General features: G+C 40.6%; 1 protein-coding gene across 1 annotated transcript; it reads right to left on the minus strand.

Moving 5' to 3' along the window:
* Nucleotides 1–27,388, minus strand: LOC137287839 (adhesion G protein-coupled receptor B1-like). The gene is made up of 22 exons (XM_067820222.1): nucleotides 27,360–27,388; nucleotides 26,209–26,447; nucleotides 25,472–25,687; nucleotides 24,622–24,756; nucleotides 24,040–24,138; nucleotides 22,645–22,739; nucleotides 21,828–22,019; nucleotides 19,069–19,143; nucleotides 17,450–17,558; nucleotides 17,199–17,306; nucleotides 14,166–14,232; nucleotides 13,353–13,473; nucleotides 12,239–12,285; nucleotides 10,691–10,802; nucleotides 8,757–8,860; nucleotides 6,105–6,207; nucleotides 5,764–5,914; nucleotides 4,470–4,539; nucleotides 4,038–4,104; nucleotides 3,079–3,164; nucleotides 529–655; nucleotides 1–60 (listed from the first exon to the last, which is right to left on the minus strand). Exons 1-22 carry the CDS (start codon nucleotides 27,386–27,388, stop codon nucleotides 1–3), a joined length of 2,412 nt encoding a protein of 803 aa, XP_067676323.1.

Raw genomic sequence — 27,388 nt, forward strand, 5'->3', positions numbered from 1 at the left:
TCATGTGAACTGACCCACCTTAGTGTTAAAAATGCAGTGCATCACGAAAATCAGGAAACCCTGAAACACAAGAATTTTGTTTAAAATGTGCAAACATATTTTACATTGCTTCAAACTATGCACTGTCAAAGAGAAGAAAAATACAAGGATAGGTGTTTTGATAGGCGTTTCCAGAACACTTACCATGGTATACAGCACAGAACGTGGTGTTCCTTGTTTATGATTTACGATTGAATATGTTTTGCTCCTTTAAGTAAACTGACACGAATATTCTCGAATACCTTTGGCCATGGCCTTGTGACCTTGCGTATCATTCTTTTTGCACATATTCTGCTATCATGGTACTTGAATGTCAACAGATTATATCCATGTGTAACACAAGTAGCGCGGTCTGTAGTTTAGTATGTAGTGATCAAATTCATATTTCAATAGGGGTTTCTTTTCTTTCTTTTCTCAGTATGCATGGCGTAAATGAATGATATTTTTTGCTTGTTCCTATTTTCATAAGCCTGACTGAGAGGTCGTTACCTGCAACGAATTGAGGATAGCAAAGAGATATTGAAAGACGACTGTGTCTTCGTTGAATGCCAGAATACCAAACACCCACGTGACTCCGAAAACTGGCATCAGTACACAGAGGCTCCGGAAACTGATCCTGAAAGAAAAGAACGAGACTTCACGAGATTTGTCCATGTGTACAAGAAAGTCAGCAACGGTATGCTTCCCACCAGCCATCGTTGCACTAGTAGCCATAGTTTCCCATTAGATATTGTTATGGTGTTATACTAATGGTCTGTGTTTCCGAAAGAAAAGAACAAGCCCTCACAGATTTGTCTATATCTATGTGACGTTATTGTGGTATCTTTCCTAAGCCACCCGAGGACAGTTGCGCTAATGGTCAGTGTTCCAAATGGACCAAAACACAGGACTGTTGCTGGCAAAAAACATTTAAAAAAACGAAACCTCGTCATAATGTTCTCTTTAGGAAGCAGAGCAAATATTGTTGAAGCATCAGACCAGATCTTCCTTTAAAAATAATAATCTGTTCCAACTGACACATAATTTGCATATTGTGAAATGTATTCCTGCACCTGATGAATGATCTGAATATTCATGTGCTGTTTATTTCCTCGCATCCACTCTTCTCGATATTGGACAGCTACGAGGGGATGTCAATAAGTTTTGAGCCTTGAGCATTTTTCATACCAAGGTGTCACAGCCTATGGTACCACACTGAACGTTGGGGTGTAGCTGATGTGATATATAAATTTTGGTATCCTACTCTCAGATGTTATTGAACAACTCTGATTGATAGAATGAGACCCCCCTCACGGCAGTGAAAATGAATAAAATTGAGTATAGAGCAGTAATTAAGTTTTTAGTTCTTGAAGGAAATTCGGCGAAGAACATTGAAGAGAGGCTCTCAGCAGTTTATGGGAAGTCTTCCCCTTCATCTGCTACCATCAAACGATGGGTCAATGAATTTAAGCATGGTAGAGAGAGTCTTGAAGATGACCCCCGTCCAGGTCGCCCAACAACAAGCACTTGTCAGGAAAACATTGACAGAGTGCATAGACTTGTGCTGGAAAATCGCCGAATCACACTCCACGGGTTAAAGGAGACCACAGACATTTCACACGGATCCGTCGAGACAATTCTTCATGAACATCTCGTCATGTCTAAGGTGTGCGCAAGATGGGTGCCAAGAATGCTTACAGATGAAACGAAGCAAACAAGGGTCACCATAAGCAACTCCATGCTAACCAGATACAACAAGAATCCAGAAGATTTTCACTTTAGGCTAGAAACCTGTGATGAAACCTGGATCCACCACTATGATCCTTAGAGCAAACAAGAATCCATGAAATGGAAAGATGTCACTTCTCCCAGGACCAAAAAGTTCAAAGCCTCCATATCAGTGCAGAAGGTAATGGCGACAGTCTTCTGGGATAGCAAAGGCGCCATCCACATAGATTACTTACCAAAAGGAAGAACAATGAATGGGGAATATTACGCTAACTTGTTGAGGCAAGTGCCACAGTCAATCAAGGCCGGGGCAAGATCAGACGTGGTATTCTTCTACATCAAGACAATGTTCCAGTACACACCTCTCGCGTTGCAGCCGCTGCTGTCCAAGAATGCGGGTACGAAATCTTGCCGCATCCCCGATACTCTCCAGACCTGGCACCAATTGATTACCATCTGTTCCCAAATCTCAAAAAACACTTGCGTGGTCGTAGATTTCAGGATGATAATGAGCTTATTGCTGCTACTGAGGCTTGGTTTTAGGACCAAATTGGCGCTTTCTACAGAGATGGCATCAGCGACTGTCAGAAAAGATGGAACAAGTGTCTTGACTCACAAGGGGACTATGTTGAACAATAAATGTGGTTCATACCAATATTTTGTGTTTTTCTATGTAAGGCTCAAAACTTATTGACATCCCCTCGTATACCCTGTGATAAAAGTAACTGTGTCAGTTACTTTGGGAAAGTGTATTGAAAACCAAAAGAAAATTCACCAATATTTCGGGAAGCAACTGGGGAAAAAAGGCAAAAAACATTTTTCATTTGGGTTAGAGACGTACTGGTCAGCCTTCCTTGCTGTAACGGTGTATTTGTAGGGCAGTTGTGTCATCAATAATAGTTTATCTAATCGCAGACTGTCTACCAGATAAATCAACTTCAATAATCTAATTTAGAACAAGTTGGGGGAACCGTATTACTTCAGACAGAGTTACCTCCCTCCAGCAGGGCTCTCATGCACTCAAACAGACATAATCTTATAACTACATTTATAACGAACATTTTTGTAACGAACTGACGGATTTAACGAACTGAATATTCTCTGTATGCAATAATCGAAAAGGGTAAAACGAAATAAACTTTGTGGTCCTTTTGAGTTCGATATAACTAGCTTAAATAATCACCTCTACCTGCTGTGACATAATGTGCGCCATATGACGTTATGTAATACCCATCCATTCAGTCCGGAGGGGCATTGTGCCTAACACTGATCAAACTGGGACCTGTCTGTGATCAAAATGAATCCGTGATATCATGTAACAGATTCACTTACATGAACTTTTCTCTGTTTGCTTTTTGGATCATCATTTTGGTGGAGAACAGCACCCGCATGATGATGATGATGAACACGGTGTTAGCCTGTGTGAAGGGACAGTGTTCGGGCAGTTAGTGGACAGTAGGTAGTGGTAGAAATAGCTTAACGACATGACATATCACCTACAGCACTGTGAACTACTACAGTTACTGAGGCTGTCTCGCCACCTCTGGAGACTAACATTTACTACCACTCCTAGTAACTAATATTTTTTAGCACAATCATATTAGATTATATATTCACAGGTAATACAGGTATTACATTATGGTAATAAAAGCATTTATTTTCACCACAAAACAGATAACTGAGATAATTTAGGAGCATTGTCAGGTCGTAAAGATAAAATAAAAGTCATTTATGAATAATCGCGATTATCCCAGAGCAAAGGTCACACTCCAAAATATCGAAAAAAAACCCCAAAAGACAAAAGTCCTAAACAAATACGTTGATCCTCCCTGTTAACTACACAATGTCCATTTTTTATTAGTTTTTGAACAAAATATGTACGTACATGAATTCAATATGGCTGATGTGAAGACCATGTTTAAAATCATAATCGAATTCTTGAACTGTTTTGGGTTTACGTAATGCAGTTTATGCGAGGTAAAAGACTAGAGGTAAGAATCGTTAAGTTCTGTGTGTCCAGAACTTCATCCTAAGTGAAATATTTGCACAGTTTCATATGTTTCATCTCTTTCCCATTTTGATGACATTACATGAATTCAATATGGCTGCTGTGAAGGCCACGTTGCAATCCGAATCGAATTCTTGAACAATATCGGTTAAAGTAATTCAGTCATACGAGGTAAACAACAGGAATCTTTCAACTCTGTATGTCCACAACTCTATGATATGTAACAACATTTGCACAATATTAATTTGTTTTTTTTATATCTTTCCCATGTAGATGATATTACAAGTATGATGAACAGGGCCGGTCCAGCAAGGGCGTACAGAACTCCATCCTCCACAGTCAACCAACAGCTGAAACAACACAACCCCATGTTTAACACATACATGTGTCACAACAATTTCTATACCGTAATCTTTCTCATTTTACATTATAGATGCTTATTACATTGAAACCATGCTTTATTCTCAATACATTTGTAATGGAAGTTCAATATTGCTATACCATTGAATACTAGTAATTTAATGTACATCCTTTGGCCAACTCTTCTTAAAGTGTTATTACATTTACTAACAACATGTCGGATTCTTTTTATTACATAATGTAATGGATCAGTTCAGGCGTACGTTACTCGCCTCTTGCAAGCATGGGTAACTGAAGACCAGTTCTAACCCATGTCATCACGGGTTGATGATTGAAGTGAACCATTCATACTTACAACTGGTCGTTTCCGTATCCTTCCAGCTCAGTCACCCCCAGGGTAATACCGACTATAACTGCTGGCACACCTGTTGGGACGACAGGGAGTACAAATAGTAAACGTCAATTAAAATAGGGGTTTTTGTACTGACTGAAGCACGTTTCAGCCATGTCTGGGAAGTCAGTACTCCGTGCACGGAAAGGCTGAGGTGATTCTGTCCTGTTGTGACCCGTGAAGATCAAGGTTAGAAATGGTTAAAAATGCTTCTCATAAGAGAACACCATAAAGGTTACTTTACTGGATCGTTCGTCAGGCACACAGTAAAGTCAAGCCGGACGGTACCAGTAAGATCTGGGTTATAACTGGTCTTGAACAAACCATGACTGTAAGAGGCGATTGCCGGGACTGGGTGGTCAGGATCATGGACTTGCTGGACCTCACATTTTTCTAAATGACAATTGAAACTCGGGTTCAGAGAACATAAACAAACATCGAGGATACATCAACTAGCGTTCTCCTCGTGACCAGTGGAAAACTGATAAAGTGGCCTCAAAAGTGTGCTCTAGTCACGCGTTTCCATTTGTGTCATGAAGTTGAGTCTCTCACTCCAAGACACTATGGTCACAATGTCTAAATAATGGCTGTACTCCTCGGAACTATTACGCAGGAACTGCTCGATATTCGTTTTTCACAGATGCTTTGAAGACACGATTACACTCATTCTCTGTTAAACAGTAGATGTCATCTCAAGCAATCATATTAACTACCCCAGATCCAGTAAGGTTCTAATATCGCTCTCTCCGTCTCTTTGATGACCTTCACCTTTATCATCTTTAATGTATTCTATGATATTTTTTTTAAAAAAAGAAATACAGTTTAGATAATACAAATACTGTCATAATATTTGGCAACAAAATAAATATTAGCACGAAACGCTGTAATTAGTTTCATTATTAAAGAAATAATATTCAGAAATGTCAATCACTGACAATCACTGGATTCAAGTTTTTGTGAAAGACCCAGGATGACCACACTTTATTTTACAAGTCCACTTTCAGACCTAATTAAAAGCGAAAGACACCAATTACAAAATCCCCATAAAAACCACGGCGTACACCAAACAAATTCTGGAATAACTTCCCACATAAAGTCTCTACACATGAGTGAAGTTGATTGGAAGTTTGTCTTTAGCGTGGTAAAGAATCAGATTCAACTCATGACGTCACTCCCGTAATGAATCCTTTCAGCGAGTGGATCCGCGTGTTTCTTATGATACAACAAATAATACCCTTGGTCATCAAGGTTTTATTACCCCAGGATAGAGCGAGAACAACCTCTAGTCTTGAACTCTTCCTTGACACAGTTACTGCCTGTCTGGTCATGTTGATCCCCTGGGCAAACATCAGACAAAAGTTGGCCAAGAGCAAGTAATGCAAAATGGCCGCCACTGCAGTGCATATGGCCTGAAAGCACAACGAAAGAAAGACAACACAATATCTCATGATAATACTTGTGAAAACCAACTAAAATTACACAAATGTAAAATGGTAAACATAATAAAGGTAATATACTTTAGCTCGGGTTTAGTATAGTGTCTCTTTCCATGAAAAATACTACATATCATCAATACCGCTATTTGTGCTTAAAGGTTACCTTGTTTTCCGTTCTCTCTACACCAACCAGGAAGACGCCGTATGCCAAGGTCAAGGCAACACAAAGGTTCACCAGGATGACGGACTTAGTAGAGCGAACACTTCTGTATAATGAAGTGATTGAGATTATGAGTTAATCGCATTGATGTACCTTTATATGCCGGTATTTATCCTTACGTGCCTAACACCAAGTTACTCAGCACTAGATATTAATGGTAACATATCTTAATTACGAAAGTAACTGTCATCTCTGTCAGTGGTAGAGCAAGGTCTGCCACAACGGTGTGTCTTGCAGTGACAGTATGTTGATGTTGGGTGGTGTTAAGGAAATAACTGTCATCTCTGTCAGTGGTAGATCAAGGTCTGCCACAACGGTGTGTCTTGCAGTAACAGTATGTTGATGTTGGGTGGTGTTAAGGAAGTAACTGTCATCTCTGTCAGTGGTAGAGCAAGGTCTGCCACAACGGTGTGTCTTGCAGTGACAGTATGTTGATGTTGGGTGGTGTTAAGGAAATAACTGTCATCTCTGTCAGTGGTAGATCAAGGTCTGCCACAACGGTGTGTCTTGCAGTGACAGTATGTTGATGTTGGGTGGTGTTAAGGAAATAACTGTCATCTCTGTCAGTGGTAGATCAAGGTCTGCCACAACGGTGTGTCTTGCAGTGACAGTATGTTGATGTTGGGTGGTGTTAAGGAAATAACTGTCATCTCTGTCAGTGGTAGATCAAGGTCTGCCACAACGGTGTGTCTTGCAGTGACAGTATGTTGATGTTGGGTGGTGTTAAGGAAGTAACTGTCATCTCTTTCAGTGGTAGAGCAAGGTTTGCCACAACGGTGTGTCTTGCAGTAGCAGTATGTTGATGTTGGGTGGTGTTAAGGAAGTAACTGTCATCTCTGTCAGTGGTAGATCAAGGTCTGCCACAACGGTGTGTCTTGCAGTGACAGTATGTTGATGTTGGGTGGTGTTAAGGAAATAACTGTCATCTCTGTCAGTGGTAGATCAAGGTCTGCCACAACGGTGTGTCTTGCAGTAACAGTATGTTGATGTTGGGTGGTGTTAAGGAAATAACTGTCATCTCTGTCAGTGGTAGATCAAGGTCTGCCACAACGGTGTGTCTTGCAGTGACAGTATGTTGATGTTGGGTGGTGTTAAGGAAGTAACTGTCATCTCTGTCAGTGGTAGATCAAGGTCTGCCACAACGGTGTGTCTTGCAGTAACAGTATGTTGATGTTGGGTGGTGTTAAGGAAGTAACTGTCATCTTTGTCAGTGGTAGATCAAGGTCTGCCACAACGGTATGTCTTGCAGTGACAGTATGTTGATGTTGGGTGGTGTTAAGGAAGTAACTGTTATCTCTGTCAGTGGTAGATCAAGGTCTGCCACAACGGTGTGTCTTGCAGTGACAGTATGTTGATGTTGGGTGGTGTTAAGGAAATAACTGTCATCTCTGTCAGTGGTAGATCAAGGTCTGCCACAACGGTGTGTCTTGCAGTGACAGTATGTTGATGTTGGGTGGTGTTAAGGAAGTAACTGTCATCTCTTTCAGTGGTAGAGCAAGGTCTGCCACAACGGTGTGTCTTGCAGTGACAGTATGTTGATGTTGGGTGGTGTTAAGGAAATAACTGACATCTCTGTCAGTGGTAGATCAAGGTCTGCCACAACGGTGTGTCTTGCAGTGACAGTATGTTGATGTTGGGTGGTGTTAAGGAAATAACTGTCATCTCTGTCAGTGGTAGATCAAGGTCTGCCACAACGGTGTGTCTTGCAGTGACAGTATGTTGATGTTGGGTGGTGTTAAGGAAGTAACTGTTATCTCTGTCAGTGGTAGATCAAGGTCTGCCACAACGGTGTGTCTTGCAGTGACAGTATGTTGATGTTGGGTGGTGTTAAGGAAGTAACTGTCATCTCTGTCAGTGGTAGAGCAAGGTCTGCCACAACGGTGTGTCTTGCAGTGACAGTATGTTGATGTTGGGTGGTGTTAAGGAAATAACTGTCATCTCTGTCAGTGGTAGATCAAGGTCTGCCACAACGGTGTGTCTTGCAGTGACAGTATGTTGATGTTGGGTGGTGTTAAGGAAATAACTGTCATCTCTGTCAGTGGTAGATCAAGGCCTGCCAGAACGTTGTCTCTTGCAGTAACAGTATTTTCATGTTGGGTGGTGTTAGGGAAGCAGCTGTCATATCTGTCAATGGTACATCAACGTCTGGGGTCGTGTTAAGGAAATAACTGTCATCTTTGTCAGTGGTAGATCAAGGCCTGCCACAACGGTGTGTCTTGTAGTAACAGTATGTTGACGTGGGATCGTGTTAAGGGAGTGGCCGTCATTTCTGTCAATGGCCATGTTAACGTGCAATGTCAAAAGAGTTCCTTGTACTTTCGCAATGAACACCTCTCCATGGTTTATTTTTTTAAACAAAACTGATGCTTGAAAATCAATAAAGCTAATTTCGGGACAAAATTCATTTCAAGCAACAGTCTTCATTGAATCATTATATTTTTCTACAAAATAGATAACCCCACCAGTAAGTACATATTTTCAATCTGTTACATCTCATGTTTGTTTGCACAAAATAATACTTAACAACAGTTTCTGACTTTTCTGTAAAACAAGCATATACTTTCTTTTGCTCCCTAGTATACACTGCTCTCCTACCTCCACAGACACACGTGTGTGAGTACTGTCACCAAGCAGCCCAGGATTGACAAGGAACAGCCCACTATGGAGATTGTCGTCAGGAATCGTAAGTTGCTTTTAGACTGGGAATGTCAAGTAATCATGTTTATATTGTCTTTATAATAGTCTTCTTTAATGTTGGACATGACATGGTGTTTCAAACTGTACTTAATTCAACTCTTTGAGAGTCGAAGTCGCCGTTTATTATGAGTTTTATATGTCTACCGTGACGTTACACAATGTTTTCAGAGTAGAGACAAGTCAAATGGCAGTGATTATCACATGGCTATTATCATCTCTATTCTTAAGAGAATCCCCATGGCTGGGATGTGAACGTCATTTCGCTATTCATTGGAAACTGCCTATATAAACACTATGGCAATGTGAACTGAGTTGAAATATTTTGAAGTCATGATATAAACTCCTCAAAAAAAAAAAAAAAAGAAACGCAAAAGGGAAATATATCCGGTTAATGTATGCAAATGGAAAGTTTGTTTTACAAAAGCTGAATATATGGCTCGAGACAGCCTAAGGAATGCATTTTCATCAAACAATGTTCGTTAAGGTCACACATGTCCAGTAGACATGTGTAAAAGTGACAAATCTCCAAAACGCAACTGTGTCTGTTTGAGTCACCGCAGCAAGTTCATGTTCTGCACGTGCAACATGCACAACCAGCTCTGTAAAAGTGTAGGGTTCCCGAAGTTCCTCCACTTCGGTTACAACTGCCAGCCCAACGTGAGTAATGCCAAGACTGACTGAAGCGCAGAGGAACAACGCTATTGGGCGAGTAGAAGCGGGCGTAATCAGATCTGAGGTTGCCAGATTCTTCAATGTGTCCCGTAGCACCATATCCAGACTCTGGAATCGCTACCAACAGCAGGGGTCCACACGTGACCGACCCAGGTCCGGCAGACCAAGGGTGACTACTCCAGCCCAGGGCCGCTACATCCTGTTGCGTCACCCACGCCAAAGAACGACCACTGCCACCTCACTGCCTCGGCAATACCAGGTCACCGTAGAATCTCGGACCAGACTGTGCGGAACCGTCTGCAACAGGCAGGGTTGCGTCCAAGACCCGTTCGAGGTATCATTCTGACACCGGATCATCGCCAATGTCGACTCCAATGGTGTCAGGCACACTGGGTGTGATCTCAGGTACGATGGAGGAACGTCTGGTTCAGTGACGAATCCCGATTCCTACTCCGCAGAGCAGATGGAAGGGTTCGTGTCTACCGGAGGAGACGTGAACGATTTGCAGCGAGCCGCGTACAGAAAATTGACAGATTTGGTGGTGGAACCTGACGGCACAGCGCTACGTGGACGAGATTTTGCGTCCGCATGTCGTCCCCATTATGGCCAACGTCAAAGCTGTTTTTCAAACAGGACAATGCCCGGCCGCATACAGCACGCATCACCACAGCCTACCTTGCCAACAACAACGTCAACGTTATGCCATGGCCGTCCAGATCCCACGACTTGAACCCTATAGAACATCTCTGGGACGAATTGGATCGACGGGCGACAACCCCAGCCACAGACACTGCAACAGTTGGCTGATGCGTTGACCACTGAGTGGGCTGCAATTCCCGATGATGTGATCAGTAATCTGATGATGTCTATGGGCAGGAGATGTCAAGCAGTGATTGCCGCGCGGTGGGGGGGAGGGGATCACACCCGTTACTGACGGTGTGGGACGGTACATGTGACGCTGGGAATTAAACTGGCCACTAACTAAGGGTGCCATCATGTTGTTCAAGTCTGTGCAATTTGGCATTCCTACTGCTAGTAATTTCTGAATTATATGAATTTGAAATTTACCATACAATCCGGCTTTGCATTTCTTCTTTTTGAGGAGTATATTATTCTGATGATTAACACTTGTGGGTTATAAGTAAGAGTGATTGTTTTACCACGACACGTGTTGGACTCATCAGAATAGCGAAGTTGGTCAAGTGATCACAATCACATCTAGAGAAAGAACTGTTTATGTGACTTCTCTTGCACCCATCAGTCCGCCAGGAACTGAAACACAAAACATCGCCCCAACTACATGTGTGCATTCGGGGATCTGTTTGTTTGCTTGGTCATTGGCTCTCCCGCTTCTCAGAAGGGTTAAACATGGCAATCAAGTTTATTGAACTTCTAAAACGGTCGCGAGTTGCAAGACATTTACACATCTATTTTAGAAATTACTGATGCCTTTAACTGTTGTAGTCAGATATATCCGTATTGTATGTAAGATATATGTAATGTCTTTTGGATATCAGTGAGTCCTTCAATGATTGTTTCATGTTCAAAGTAGCATTGTTGATATCTTACAATGTTATTGAGATATCGAGAAAATATGTAGGACCGCGCTTAAGAAAAAGTTTAGCGATGAAAGAATTACTAACTTAATACATGATCATATGTGAAGTTCATTTAACACATCTTGAATTTCATTAAACTGATCTTGAATTCAATTCAAGATAATCTTGAGATATTTTCAGACATTCACAAACGCATTGCAGATATTACAATTTTGTTGAAAATATCTTTAATTCACTTCAAAAAATCTTCAGTTCAATACAAGGTGTCACTAAGACAAATTGAAAATATCAGTAATTTCAAAATAAATGGGACTAGTGTTGTGCTCTCCGCAGAACTAACCCTGGTCCCTTAATGCTAGCCTATTCAGATACCAATTGGCAGTTAAATATGGATTCCTAACTCAATCATTTGACTCAGAGTCCTTCAGGCTCGGTAACAATAAGTACCAGCTGGGAATCGAAAGCCCCTATTCCCCTCTCCGGGGAAAGGAAGCTCCATTACAGTTGATTATAAATTATATCCGCGAAGATCCAAGCTAGAATAGATCTGCCGCAACCTATGTTTGTAGTAAGACGCATGGGAGGACAGACTGTTTGGCCATGTTGACACATGTCATCATATCCTAAATGTGCAGATCGATGCTCATGCTGTCAATCACTGGATCGTTTGGTCTAGATCATTTCTGGTTTGGACCATATGCGCGACTTAACTTCACTTACGAAACCACACTTAAAGGTTCCAGCTACGAGCCAAAGGTTTTGGAAATTATTCGTAAATCTAAAGTCATTGCTAGCTGGTGTGTTTCCATGTAACAATCCTGTTGTTCAAGGATGTTGATTCTACTGATTTCTAACACATGCATGCTGATAGACTAGACGATAAACCTATCCATAGAAAACACCACCGTGTTGCTATCAAACCAAGGTCCTGTCAACTTCCGCTGCAATATGTTGACTTCAAGACTTTATCGGATGTCTTGTGGGGACACGTCTACCATGGCGTATAGTGTCGGTATTTAGCCCAACCTGTCTTAGTCACAGACATGTTCGTGATTCAGAAGTACAAGGTGGTGGCACAATTGTGCGGTGAATTTGCAAATATGTGGAGGAGATCATCGGTGACTTTTAAAGAACAAAGGAATGTTTTACCCTTTATTAAAGTTCCAATATCCGCATTCAAGTTCTGCATCGTCGACCTGAAAGTAGTATTAAAAAGGGAATAGTTCACATACACGGTACACTGACTAACCAGAAACATAGCACTAAATCAGAACCCGCTGTTCCACCAAAGAGTGGTGTTCATGTTAGACACCATCTTGCACCATACCTGAACACTGACTTTGACGTTATGAGTAAACATTATATTTTTGACGGGAATAAAAAAAACTTGGAGACTAGGTTTATGACGTCTTTATCAATATCAAACGACTATGCTGTAAACGTCACCGCCGAAATGACCCCCATCCATTCTAACCATGCTGGGAGTTCAACTCTACAGGAACGATCAGCTCAACCATTAAGAGAGTGAGTGGATATGGTTTTACGCCGTTTTAACAATATTCCAGTAATATTAGGAAGTCGGATACCAGAAATGCGCTTCACACATCATACTCGTGAGGAATCGAACTCGGATTTTCCGTGTGACGAGCGGACACGTTAACAGCTAGACTACCCCACTGCGCCTCAATCAATAATATATACTACTCACACTTTGCTACAGATTAAATGATTGATTCAACAGAAAGCTATGATGTCTAGTCAAATTTGGCTGAAATATAAATTTATAAGTCTGTTGTTGACATGGATCCAAGTTTTTAGTATGTGATTCCATTTCGCGGATTCCCCTCCTGCTGCTGACAGGTGTTTATTTGTTAATGGCCTGTGCCATGATTTGTAAAATGGCTCCTTGTGCCATGAAAACCAATTTTATGGCTACTCATGTATCGTACGTTTAAAGTGACATTTTCTTAAAGATGTGTTACCATAACATTATTTATCCAGCTTTAAATGGATAAAATTTCAAATTATAAATGCACATTTACGTAAAGTGGCGAATTCTTGTGATCCTTAGCAAAGTGTGAGTCGTATATAGATATTACACAATAGGGTTAAGATGTTAAAGAGGTCGCTCGTCACGCCGAAGACGTAAGCATTGCCAAATGTAATGGCACAAAACACTATACCATGCAGAGAAATTGCTTTAGCAGACCATCCGAATTACAATTTCAAAACCAGAAACACAGTATAAAATATATTAACTCACCTGTCCATGGTAGAAATTAAGCGTTACATCCATGTCGAGCTCCGCAAGTCGTTTACCTGCAGCTTGTACAGCAAGTGATAGAATCTGAGATCGTATTTCTTTCTGGGTTGTCTTGTCATCTCTACTGTGAAGAAAACATGTTTTGGTGAGATGATTACAAGTCAGTGTAACGTATTGCTACACAATTCTTAAATGTTTTTGACAATAATTAATGCTTCAAGATGCATTACTATCTGAACTGTGGCGTATAAGTGTTATCTAGACTCTTCTGCACAGCACTGAAGAACCCTGTATAGTGTGGAATGGGTTTTAGTCCATGTAAGTGGGCAAGTAAATGCATCCAGATAACAATTGGCAGTCTGTGTAAACCATAATTTCACCCTGGATATCCAACCAAGGCCTCTATCTCTTCACATTGCATCAGCGGTCTGTGAAGATCATAGTTTCACCCCGGATATCCAACCAAGGCCTCTATCGTTTCACATTACATCGTGGGTCTGTGAAGATCATAGTTTCACCCCGGATATCCAACCAAGGCCTCTATCGTTTCACATTACATCGTGGGTCTGTGAAGATCATAGTTTCACCCCGGATATCCAACCAAGGCCTCTATCTCTTCACATTGCATCAGCGGTCTGTGAAGATCATAGTTTCACCCTGGATATCCAACTGAGGCCTCTATCGTTTCACATTACATCGTGGGTATGTGAAGATCATAGTTTCACCCTGGATATTCAACCAAGACCTCTATCGTTTCACATTACATCGTGGGTCTGCGAGGTACATAGTTTTACTCTGGACAATTTAAGTTACCCAGGGTGAATTTTCTGCAGAATCTCGGCCATAGTTCTGTAATAGGCTGCAGCGTAAATGACCTCTTCTGAAAATGAATGAAAAAACCTCATATGTAGGTAACGGGCTAAAAGCCAGATTTTACAACCTTGAAACAATAACAATAATACCATAATATTTTCCACGCGCGTAAGACACACGATCCGACTACAGTTCTGGAGCGGAAGAGGTCAGTGGTGTGGTGTCTATCTATCACGCTGAAAGCTCGGGTTCGATCCTCTGTGGACGCACCTAGGTTCGGGTCCCACGGTGGGCACATTTGCGAGTATCCTTGGACAAGATACTTAGATCCACAATGTCTCAGTTCACCCCGATGTAAAATGGGTACCCGTGAGGGTGTGCTGGCAATGTGAGTGTTTAGTCCATTGTGCCTAACATTTCTGTATCATCCCTAGGGAGTTGAGCAAATATCGATAGTACGATAGTGCCCTATGACCGGACATAGTAATGTACCTAGCCCCGTGTCTTCCAGATGCATTTGGCTGTTGTGTTTAGGAGTTTGAATAAAAGATGCTGCTTGTATGTGTCAACACCCGCTGTTTTTGACAAAGGTACATTTCACTTAAACTCAACGAATATTGAATCAGTTGCTTCACTGTAAGTTCTAACATGCCATCACCTAACCAGTATTAAGTTTAAACTATGCCTATCAAATTTTGGGGCGTTTCCATACTTTTTGTTTGTAGTATATGTTACACGTATGCTGAAGGTGGGACGTATATTTCATATGAAATTTTTCTTGACGAAACGTTATTTTTATGCACAAATACCTTGTCGTGAATGCTATGAAATTAGAAGGTGATACCAGAGTAAACCTTGTCCACTGCGTATGTCAGTTGCATTTATTTTTGTTAAATGTATTTCTAAAAGTATTTCTGTGAGACGAATTTTTTTGTTTTGTTTTTGTTTTTAAAAGACGTGAACGTATTTATATCTATATTATTTCAATGTATATGCAGATGATGAAACATAAGTTTGAAGCGATTTTCAGCAAATATTTGGTTAACTTTCACAAAAGGGTTACATGTGACCAGATTCAGAGTAAAAGCCTAATCCATGAATATTCACTATTCAGGAGTTACTACGATTGTGTTCATCATTGGTTTACGTGTATATGAAGCATATACTACATCACATGTGTTTTGTGTCACTTGTGGTTATGTAACCATAGTAATGAATATATTCCTCGTCCTGATAAACATGTTTCCGGCTTGCTAGATGTGAGATACTGCTTAATGTCTGCACACACCAGATAGGAACAAGTCCTCTACGTGCAACATGGGGGCAAAGTAAGTCATGTTGCAATAATCTAGTTCCCTGATATACGTTGTAGGTATCAATTACTTAAGACTTAAGCCGTCTTCGGAATTAGTTCGAATTAAATGTTTAGATTTTCAGAAACATAATGTATGTATGTATGTATGTATGTATGTATGTATGTATGTATGTATGTATGTATGTATGTATGTATGTATGTATGTATGTATGTATGTATGTACGTACGTACGTACGTACGTATGTATGTACGTACGTATGTATGTATGTATGTATGTATGTGTGTGTGCGCGCGCGTGTGTGTGTGTATGTATGTATGCATGTATGTATGTTCTCACTCTCTCTCTCTCTCTCTATATATATATATATATTGTGTCACGAGCCTCTATATGTATATTCTGCCTCTCTCTCTCTCTCCCTCTCTCTCTCTCTCTCTCTCTCTCTATATATATATATATATATATATATTCTGTGTCACGCGCCTCGTTATGAGATAGATCTCGATCGAACGCTGCTGTCTGAAATAGTATTGGAAATAATACGTCTTCTTACCATCGGACACCGTCTTTTTGCGGAATACTGTTCGTACATGCTGTCAAATGCAACATTTCATTTTAGACCCTGTCGTCGGGCATGCCTAATATCATAGGTCAAGGCGCATGCGCTTTTTAGTAGTGCTGTGGTTATGCTTCTTTCATGGTTTTCATTTCCCAAGGAACTTTTATCAAAATCAAGACATCGCTTGAAAATGCTGTGTAATTTACAAACACGAGGTGTTGGGAAGTGTGTATAAGTCCGCGCATTTTGTTACAGTTTCATATGTACTTTCAAATCCTCAACCCAATATAATTTAACCAACGAAATTGTGTATATGAATGTCCAATAAAGGTGAAAAGTGTACGGAAGCTGGAAAAATATTAACGTCGGTGAGTGATAAAATAATGCTTAAAGTCGCATCAACCCGCAGCTACATCGTCAGTTATAGTAAAGATCACAGACCAATGAGCTTGATGCAATACCATATACGGCTAGCATATTCATTCTAACAGAATTATAACTGGTCGAGATTACGAGCATCTCCTCAGCCATTGGACAATTTGCAGCTTTGGATTTGAACATTGATCTTTTGTAAGTTTAAACATTTTATTGATACATCCCGGAACTTTGGTTACGAATTACAGAGAATACATACTATATGGAAAATACATGGAAACGGTGACATTCTCCTCTGTACTAACCCTGCGCTACAGCCTTATAATGGATTACTTATTTCCTAATGTCAAGACCAGACGTTGCTTTAGCTCGTTTAATACATTTTGATGCAACCTGGGGGCGAGCGAAAAAAAAATGATTATGTATGCTGTAGGTCAAAATGTTTACTTCTGTAACAACATTTTCACTGATGTCGATGAAAAAACTAACCTTGAGTCAAACTAACCTTGAGGTTTTCCGAGTGCAAACAAGGATAAAGGTATTTTTTCTTCACATCAGGGCCACATTTCGTGGGCGCACGGGGGAAATTGAAGTAGGAATCCTATTAATTAATTGACGGAGTGATGAAATTTCAGGAAGGAAGAAAGAGATAAAATGCGGACAGCTTTTAAGATAAAATGGTATTCGACGAACATAACCGCAACAGTCTCTTTGTGTTGCTCAAGCTCTGGAGCTTTTCTGGAAGATGTCATCGAAATATGGTCAATTCATAAAATACGTACTTACCCTCGGCATGATAGTTTTCCTGAGAAAGTCTTAAAGAACTCTTCACTCCCTTTAAGTTTTCGTTAGGAAAGGTGATGTCTTGCTTCTTAACCTTTGCAACTTCCAACACTTCGAAAGAAATGGAAAAAAAATAATAAATAATAATTTATCAAAGCTATAACATCCATAGTCATTACAACCATTCTCGGGATTCCAATTTCAATGTCGTTGCATTAATGGATGCAAATCGAATTCATCACGAAAGTGCGTACCCATGGTTGAACTGCTGATAGTCAGAGGTTTGTTCACCGTCAGTGATGCTGCAGCGGCCAAACCAAAGGACGTCACAGCTCTCATCAAAGCCGACGCTTTTGTTGCATTCTTCAAAAATAAAGAGGAATTTGTATGTTTCATTAATATTAAGCCTGCACACAATTTGTTTCTATTTTGGGAATATGTCCAGAAATCAAATGAAAGCATACGCGTGTATTGCTTGCGTGTGCCAATATTGTGTTGGAGGCATGCTCCTGAATTCAAATAAATGTTGATGGTAATGAAATACAACACAGACAAGAGTTCTTGATTTTAGGTCAGCTCCCATCTCATTCGCACAGGTCACATCTGCCAGCTATGTAATCCGAGAAAGGACATTGTCGCGTTGTCGCATTGTCGCCTCTCAAAAATAAGCAAAATCAGGCAAACATTAACCAAAGCACGACAATGCGACAACGCGACATTTCACCCATATGTCGCATTGTCGCGATGTCGCGCGCGTTTTCGTCAATTTGTTAAAGGCATACTATGGTCAATATTTTAATAAAGCGCGACACGCAACAGTACGACAACGCGACATATTTTGACCCTGAAAAGTGCCGCTATATCGCGTGTCGCACTTTGGAAGAACAGAGAAAATGTTATTCGAAACGCGACACCCGAAAAGGCGAACATGCGACAAATGGGCGAAATGTCGTGTTGTCGCATTATCACGCTTTGGTTAATTTTTGCCTCATTTTGCTTGTTTTTGAGAGGGCGACAACGCGACTATGCGATAACGCGACAATGTCCCTTCTCGTATTCCATAGCCAGCATGGGTGGGATCAGGAGTACTTCAGCCACCCTGACACGTTTGCCAAGCTGTTGACGTTTAACCCGTTTTAGTCAATGATATTAAGCATGATTGTCACAACGCACACGCGCATTCTTAAATTCCGTTCCATGATGGGCGTGTTTTGTTCTACAGCAGTAAATGGACATGTGGCTATTGTTCAATCAAACATATTATATTTGCATGACATGTTTCCTTTAAAAAGTCATCATTTTCATCATCCTGTAATATTTGTTCAAAGAATGTGTACATGAAAAATGATATTGTCAAATGTTTCGGTTTTCCCATTTCTTCTAAATGTGGTTACGACCGCAGTTTCGCTCGTTTGATACCAAATCATTAACTCGTTTCATAAAATGGTATTATTTGGAAGGTCGTTTAGCATCCTCTATATGTCAGTTTCTGTTTCTGATGACTGATACAAATTGCAGACGTTAAAACTGGCTAGATTCTCATATATCAGTACATGTTTCTGATGACGATATCCGAAAGTAGACGGTAAAAAATGATAAACACAAATATATGTAAATGACTTTCTGATGACTTATATGAAAAGCAGGTGTTGATATACATAATACTAAAATTTTAACTGTCGTCGACACTAAGGACTTGGAGTTATAAGAAACAAAGCGAGTACCGATTCAATACCTATCTGCGGCACACTTTCCTCTTAATAATCGACAGTCCCTTTTCATAAGCACTTCAACTCCTGCTTACGGTTGACGAATGCGCGCGTCCTGGAATTTATAATCTATTTATTTATCACTATGAAAGTTATAAACTCACACTTTTCTGAACTTGCTGCCAGTCCTCTTTACTGGTGTCAACAGACAGGATGTTGTCAACCACATTCACAAAGGACTGAAAGTAGAAATCGTTGACGTAAGTTATAACTTCTTTAACAGACCTGGATAGTCCCCATGTGCACAATACAGTTTGTTACCTGTTAATTCACAGAAGCACTGATGTTCCAAGCAAATTTGTTTTTGCCATCTATTGTGGAATTGTACAACAACGGAAACGCGCAATGGATTCATTCAACCTCACGATGTATGGCAATAGTATTCAAAGCTTTGGAAGTAGTCAGATTGGTTTGATTTACTGCTCAATCCTGCAAGTTTAGTTGTACTCGTATTCTTTGGTCTTGGGTTTGGACAATCGTGTCGTATAACCGAGACCCTTACCCGTGGTATAAACATATACCCTCTGCGTTCGAATCCCAGTTATTCCCTGGTTACTATACTTGGTTTGCCAGCACCAAACTCCTAACAAGTGGGTTTAACCAAAACCTACATATATAACCAAAACCTAGATATATAACCAAAACCTAGATATACAACTAAAAGCTAGATATATAACTGGAAAAAACGAGTATAAGACGCTTCATCTTTATCAAATAAATTTGAGAGCTGAAAACCGAACGAAATGGGGGAATAATTATATTTTCTGAGCCACTATTTATCATTCTATTAGAAAACTTGACAAGTGACAATATTATGTTAATGTTCAAAGACATGACAACATGTATCCGTTGGAGATTTTCTTTGGAAAACATATTCCGACCATAAGACGGAATAATTTCTGCCTATTTCCGACAATGCCCACTTCCGACATGTATGTCAGAATGAATATTGATGATAGTTTCTGTCCTCCGACATGTTTGGAGAGCCAGCGTAGATGGAATATGTAGATTGATGAAACACACGAGGAAGTGTTGGCACAAGGAAGTCCATGAGTGGAACAACATGCAGATACAAAGAACGAGGATATGTTTACCACTGGCTGGCGATTGAATCAGTAAGCATCCTGTTGACGCGCGGAAAACCCCTCATCCTCAACAGAGTACGACCACCAACAAATTGTTTGATTCCCTTATTAGCTACACTCATGTTTACATGGGTGCGTTAACACCTAGTAATAAAATAACTTACATCTCTACCGGTGTATACACCTCAAGCTTTATTAGATACCATAGATTAAACAGTTAAAGAAACTTATACTTTACTACCAAGGTACCAACCACCTCACTACCAAGGTACAACTTTCGATCAAGGTACTCTAACCTAACTTTCAATGTACCATACAAAATACTTACACCTTACTACCAAGGTACTCTACAACTTTCTATCAATGTACCCTACACCTTACTTTCAATGCACCATACAACCTACAATCGAAATACTTACACCTTACTACCAAGATGCATTGCGGCTTACCATCAAAGTAATCAACACGTAAGTAGCACATATGTCTAATCTAGGTACCAAGAACCTTACAACTGAAGTACCGAATATCTCACCACCAAGGCAACTCGTCTACTCTTCAATGATACATCTAAACAATGATGTTGTAAACAAGACAACATTTACTTCCATGATGTTAAATTACTTCCTATCCTTTATGACCCGTGAAGGTCCCGGGGTAGAATAGGCCTTCAGCAACCCATGCTTGCCATAAAAGGCGACTCAGCTTGTCGTAAGAGGCGACTAACGGGATCGGGTGGTCAGGCTTGCTGACTTGGTTGACGCATGTCATCGGTTCCCAATTGCGCAGATCGATGCTCATGTTGTTGATCACTGGATTGTCTGGTCCAGACTCGATTATTTACAGACCGCCGCCATATAGTTGGAATATTGCTGAGTGCGGCGTAAAACTAAACTCACTCACTCACTCCTATCCTTTATTGACAAAATACCTCACAGCTTTACTGACATAGTCTCTTTAGGAACAAATTGACGTACAGTTTAACAGTGACATAAACTTTTGCAATAAAGGTACCTTAAGTCTTGCTATCAAGGTTCATCTGGCTTCACTATTTTAGTTTTACTACTACAGCTTATAACTTTCATTATCATCATTATTCATTATCAACTTTATTATCAAGGGATTCTGACACGGATCATCACTGCTTTCAGTGATCCATTCATTTTGTCTAGATAATCGGGTGTTGCTCTTTAGGATTACCGCTTGCAAGGTACCCTGTATCCTCTGTAAAAAAGTCGTGTTTGTAGACAAACCAGTGGAGTGTATGAGGATATAGATACATATACCCGAGTGTACGGATACCTGATCTATAGACACCTGTGTGTGCAGATACCCGTGTGTACAGATACCTTCGTGTACAGACACCTGTATGTGTAGATATCTGTGTGTGCAGATACCTTCGTCTACAGATACTGTATGTACAGATATCTTTGTGTACAGACAGTTACCTGTGTGTACAGCTATCTTCGTGCACAGATACCTTCGTCTACAGATGCCTGTGTGTACAGATACACATCTCTGCATATATCTTCGTGTACAGATACCTGTGTGTACAGATACCTTTGGTTACAGATACGTATGTGTACAGATACCTGTTTATACAGATATCCTTTATACTGATACCTTCGTGTACAGATACGTCTGTACAAATACCTATCTGTACAAATACACGTGTGTACTGATACATTCGTACAGAGTTACCTGTGTGTATAGATACATGTCAGTACAAATATCTGTGTGGATTGATGCCCGTCTGTATAAATATCTGTGTGCATACATACCTTTGCTGTAGCAGTGTCGCCTACAGCTGGTGAATCTGACTTGCTCACCGCAGCAGCCAGCGTGTCCACAAGGTCAATAGACTTGTCCAGATCTCCGGCGGTGGAGTCGTTGACCTTGGTAACCTCCTGCAGCTTCTCTAGTACATCACTGACCTTCTCGCTGGTCACAACTCCTTCGGTGATCGAAGCTACCTAAACACAAGAGGTAAAACAGTGTTCACCTCTGTGTTCCTGTTAGTGTGCTTGAACTGTTTCATTAAAAATAGAGGAACGAACAAATGCTGAGTATCATCAGAAATATTCGTTGTATACCGAAGTGTATCAGTGATCGCAGATACCGAAATACAAGCGTTACGCAGACTGACTATTCTTGGTATATTGTTTTACGATTCAGTTCAAAGAAGGATTAGATCGATGTGTAGCATTGTAAAGGCTGGATTCCTCACGAACCGCAATCGTTGTCGGTGACTGGAGCTATCTGAGAAAGTACTGTGTTGTTGTTGTTGTTGTTTAATGCCGCAGTCAGCAGTATTCCAGCTTCATGGCGACGATCTCTAAACAATCGAGACTGATGACAAATAATAAATTGATCAACATCGATGAACATCGATCTACGCAGCTGAGATGCGTTAGCATGAGCCAGCGAGCCAGCGAGACTAACCAACCGACCCTTTCAGTCTCCTCTCTAGACAAGCTGCTGAAGACCAACTCTAACCAGCATCTTCACGGGTCATCTGACAATGATGTTGATCAACACGTAATCGTCTCGCTATCAATGGCGCTATCAATGTTTGACAACCGTGTTGCATAAACTAACCTCTTCCTCAATTTGGGCCACCGCTTTTCTCACGCAGGTTATGTAGTTCAAGTCTTCCCACTCACCAGTGACGTCACAGATACGTCGAACGTTACCTTCGTGATAAAAAAGTCATTGAACAAACACTATCGAATTGTGTGGATGAATCCATAACAGATATGAATGATCAGTTTGTTACCTTCTCTCATCGTGACTGGAAGGCGTGGATCGTCTACCACACCCTAAATCACATATAATACTTGGACATAAAACATGTTTCAGGCATTCAAGCGCTATTTGCATATTCATCGTAATATAATCTTGTTTTTTTACTTTAATTCTATCACTTTCGTAAACGTTTAAAAGCAATGCATAAATTTCATAAGTTTTCATTTCTGTTTGTATATTTGTGAATTTTGGTCAAATCACGATCACTTATTGATGGATTCTTCTAAATACTGAATAGTTTAAAATCACATCCTTCGATTTTATAAATATGTTCAGGTAAATAGACAGAACTATATTAACATGTTGACACTCTACTCTTTTCAAAATGTGTTCGTCAGTTGTTCCAAAGCGCTCATCTAAGGACGAGTTAAAATCAGCAATTTAATATGTTCAAATAGGTGCATGATTCATAAACACTTGTATTATATACTGTCAGATATATATATTCATTCAACTTTTGCAGAGATAAAGTAAAAAGAACACAAACACAGTCAGTATGTACTTGATCTGGTCACTCTGTTTCATATAATAGGCATGAAGAGATATTCGGACAAAACAGAAAATATTGTTCACTAGTACCACCCGTGGCAAATCAAATGACTTGGGTTTGAATCCCATCAACGCCCTTGGCATGACCTTTAGTACCTCAGTCCTGGCGAAATACCACGAACTACAGAATACTACGTTTGTCACGAACACACTTATAACGAAATGGCAGATAATTCTAACCACTGTTTGGCCGAACCATTACGAACTACGAATTTAAAAGAGAGGTATAACGAATTGATATTAACTAGCTATTCAATGCGTTCTACCACTCATTCACACAGGAAAAGTAGAATCAACGAAGTATGATATAAACACATTGACGTCGATTGGCATTAGCCCTTTCCAAAACACTTCAAGACTCAAGTGAGTGAGTTTGGTTTTACGCCGCACTCTGCAATATTCCAGCTATATGGCGGCGGTTTGTAAATAACCGAGTCTGGACCAGACAATCCACTGATCAACAACATGAGCATAGATCTACGCAGTTGGAAACCGATGACGTATGAACCAAGTCAGCGAGCCTGGCCACCCGATCCCGTTAGTCGCCTCTTACGACAAGCATAGTCGCCAATTGTGGCAAGCATGGGTTGCTGAAGGCCAATTCTACCCCGGACCTTCACGGTTCTTCAAGACACAAACCTTGAAACCCCTCAGGACATGGCAGCACTAAGGACGTATTCCCGACAGTCTGAGGCCACGATGTTCCTCTGGAGTCTGTGGTTTCAGGACATACCTTTTCTAAAAAGCAGTTAGATTGAAAGTAAGACACCGGAACCATACATGCAGGGAAATAATGAATTTCTAGCAACACTATCAAGAGATTACTTCTTCAGAAAGAGTTGCTGAAGGACTGAGAGGTTGCCCGCACCAGGTCAGACAAACAAGCGCAACATTACAAGCATGTTGTCAACATTGAAAATGACCACCAAATCAATCCTCTCATTTATTAGGTTCATTACCAACTTGGACACTGCTTCGGGATATACGGTGGTTTACCCTTTAGTCCATAAACAAAAGAAAATAATTTAATAGGTTTATTGTTCGCTGCACACGGCAATAAAACAAATTTATGACGGTCGTATGTACATAATCGCTGCACAATCCCATGATTGATATGATGAGCACTGATCAGCGCCCCTTGCAGGGGTTGCTGAAAACTAACAATCACGGGCTGCTTTGAGAGGGACTAAATGGATTTTGATAATGAGATAATATCAATACCTTTAGGCTTGATGATAACAAGCGTTGCTGATTCTGTGCACTTGGTGACACCACACATGTAGTCTCCAGGTGCATCAGTCGAGTTCAGCATCAGCCTCTCCATCCCTTCTCTCACTCTCACGATTTTCGATTTGTCTGACGAAAAAAGACGGCGTTGTAACGGTTACCCATCAGACTGATTCAAACCGTCACAGTGTTGAGCAATGTAACACATACCACTGTATGGAGACATAGTAATTGTAAGCTCTGATAGTTACTACAAATCTCAGTAGTTCTATTAACGTTTTACAGCTGAAACAGCAGAGACGAACAAAACACACACAAACACACACACACGCAGGCACGCAGGCTCGCACGCACACACGAACACACGCACACACACACACACACACACACACACCCATGAGGAAACTGAATCACTTTGACCATTGATGCAACAAGTTTCGAAATGGCATGCACTCCTTTTATGTGAAGTGTTGAATTAAGTAACCCAGGTCAAACCATTATGAGCGGGAAGAGTATGGCCAGCTTTGGAATGTCCGTTAAAAATGGGGATCTTCGATTGTACCTCAAACGTAAAGAGTATGCTCCACATAAAGAGACTTATTTAAAACCACTGTTGGGTTTATGCGCATATTCAAACACTGGATGTACGATGCATATGCTGAATGAAAGACTAAGCTGAAAGCATGTCCGAATACAGATGCATATGATAATCTCTATTTCTGGAATACACACTGAGCAAAGAGGATCGAGTATCTGTCTGGACTGGCTGTAACTGGGATGAGACAATGTACATTTCAGTGGTTTTTCACTTTCATATCCTCTTGATCACACATTGAACACTGACCTATGGTGGATCCACCTGGGTCACACCAAGCCAGCCTTAGAGGGATCGTCTTCACAGCATCCGTGTTGGTAACCTTGCAAGTGAGGTTCCTCTGATCACCTTCCAACAGGGACAACGTAGACGGGAACAACGTCACAGTGGGATTTTCAAACACCTCAAAGGAGAAGGGTATCTCCCTAGATGACCCATCCACTGTAGCCTTGCAGGAGTAGTTACCTCAAATGAAGAGAAGTGAAAATGGAAAATACTTGCTAAATATGGATTATTTTAATTTCCATCTTTCCGAGATACATGTCATCAAGGAGGCATGTGACTTTGAAATGACAATCAGAAGTGAATCCGCACTTTTGATCATTGCATTTGATAAGCAATAACAATTTAAAGCAAATTTACTTTCGAAGTTCAACCAACGCAATAAAAAGTTGAATCGTCAAGCTTGCCATCTATATGTAACATTTTCACAACAGGTTCAATGCCAGGGAAACATTTACTGTGAGTTTAGTTTTACGTCACTGTCGGCACTGTTTCAAGAATGTCACAGCTGGGAACACCAGGAATGGGCGTCACAGACTGTAACCCATATTGGGAATCGAACCCGGATCTTCAGCGTGACGAGCAAACGTTTTAACCACTAGGCTACCCCGCCACCATTTACATATGAATTCAAGAAACCAGCAAGATAGGTGAGTGAATAAACATGATGGAATAACAAAAGAAGTAAATTTACTGTTGCCTACCTCTATCGCGGCGCAAGATTGGGGTAAATTTCAGCTGAACAGAAAACGAGTGAGGTTGACATTGAATTCGGTAGAGTATTCTGTCAGAAGATGAGATCACGGTATCTCCTTTATGGCAGGTAACACAGAGATCTCTGGAAAACTGGAAGATGCAACCGACTTCTACGTCTGTTTCGCCACTGATGTACGTCTGGTCCGTCTGGTTGCACTTCCCTGTGATGTCCACTGAAACAAAGCAGCTGGAATGATGTTTAACCCAACAGTCGGCAATATTCTGGTTTATCACGACTGCCCATGAATAATTCGAGGACAAGCAAACTGCTCTCAGACAACTTGTTCCTTGTCATTTGGTGTGCAATACAGCAACCTATGCCAAATCCCCACAAATACTCCTCAAGTGATGGTGTAAAATGAGCAGAATTTCTGTGTCTGTGTTGATGAATGTTTTTCACCGTTTGTTTTTCGTTTACTATTCCGAAAAACACTTTTTGGAAGAGTTTTCAACCAGAGTAACGACTGCTGTTGTAGTTGGTTTTGCTGTCGTTGAAGGAGTTGTCGTTCTCGTTCTCGTACTTGATTGGGTTTTCAATCTTATATGTACAGCATCATTACATGTCAATTTAATCATGTGTGTGGGACGCACAGCTTTTTCATTCTAGTGTCTTAAATAAAATAAATCTTATAATCGCGCGAAGAGACCCTTCCCAATGATCTGATACACCGTTATGCACCCGATAAAACTTTCTTTTTACCTACAATTAATTGGACGACATTGTACAACACGTTCTGGAGACATAACCTGTTCCGCAGGTTTATACGAATCATAAATATTTGACACTGAAATATGTACACCTGAGAAAAGTTATGTGCCCAACATTGTCGGGAAATGTTTATAGTGCTTTGGAGATTTTTCACATAATCAATATCCATAAGGATTGGGGTTAGAATTGGTCTTCATCAATCCATGCTTTTCGTACGAGTCAAGGAACATGATAGGTTGGTGTGGTCAGGGCCTATATGAAGATTCGAATCCGCGTCCTTAATGCAACACTTTAACCACTTTGCTACTCCCCGTCGTGAAAAGGATATAGACTTGCAAAATATTACAACATAATGTGTACTTGTTGATCGGTTGATATAGGTAAACTAACAGAGCCGGGAGGTCAATCTCGCATGCCAT

Source organism: Haliotis asinina, chromosome 6 (genome assembly GCF_037392515.1).
Source record: "Haliotis asinina isolate JCU_RB_2024 chromosome 6, JCU_Hal_asi_v2, whole genome shotgun sequence".
Classification (NCBI taxonomy): domain Eukaryota; kingdom Metazoa; phylum Mollusca; class Gastropoda; order Lepetellida; family Haliotidae; genus Haliotis; species Haliotis asinina.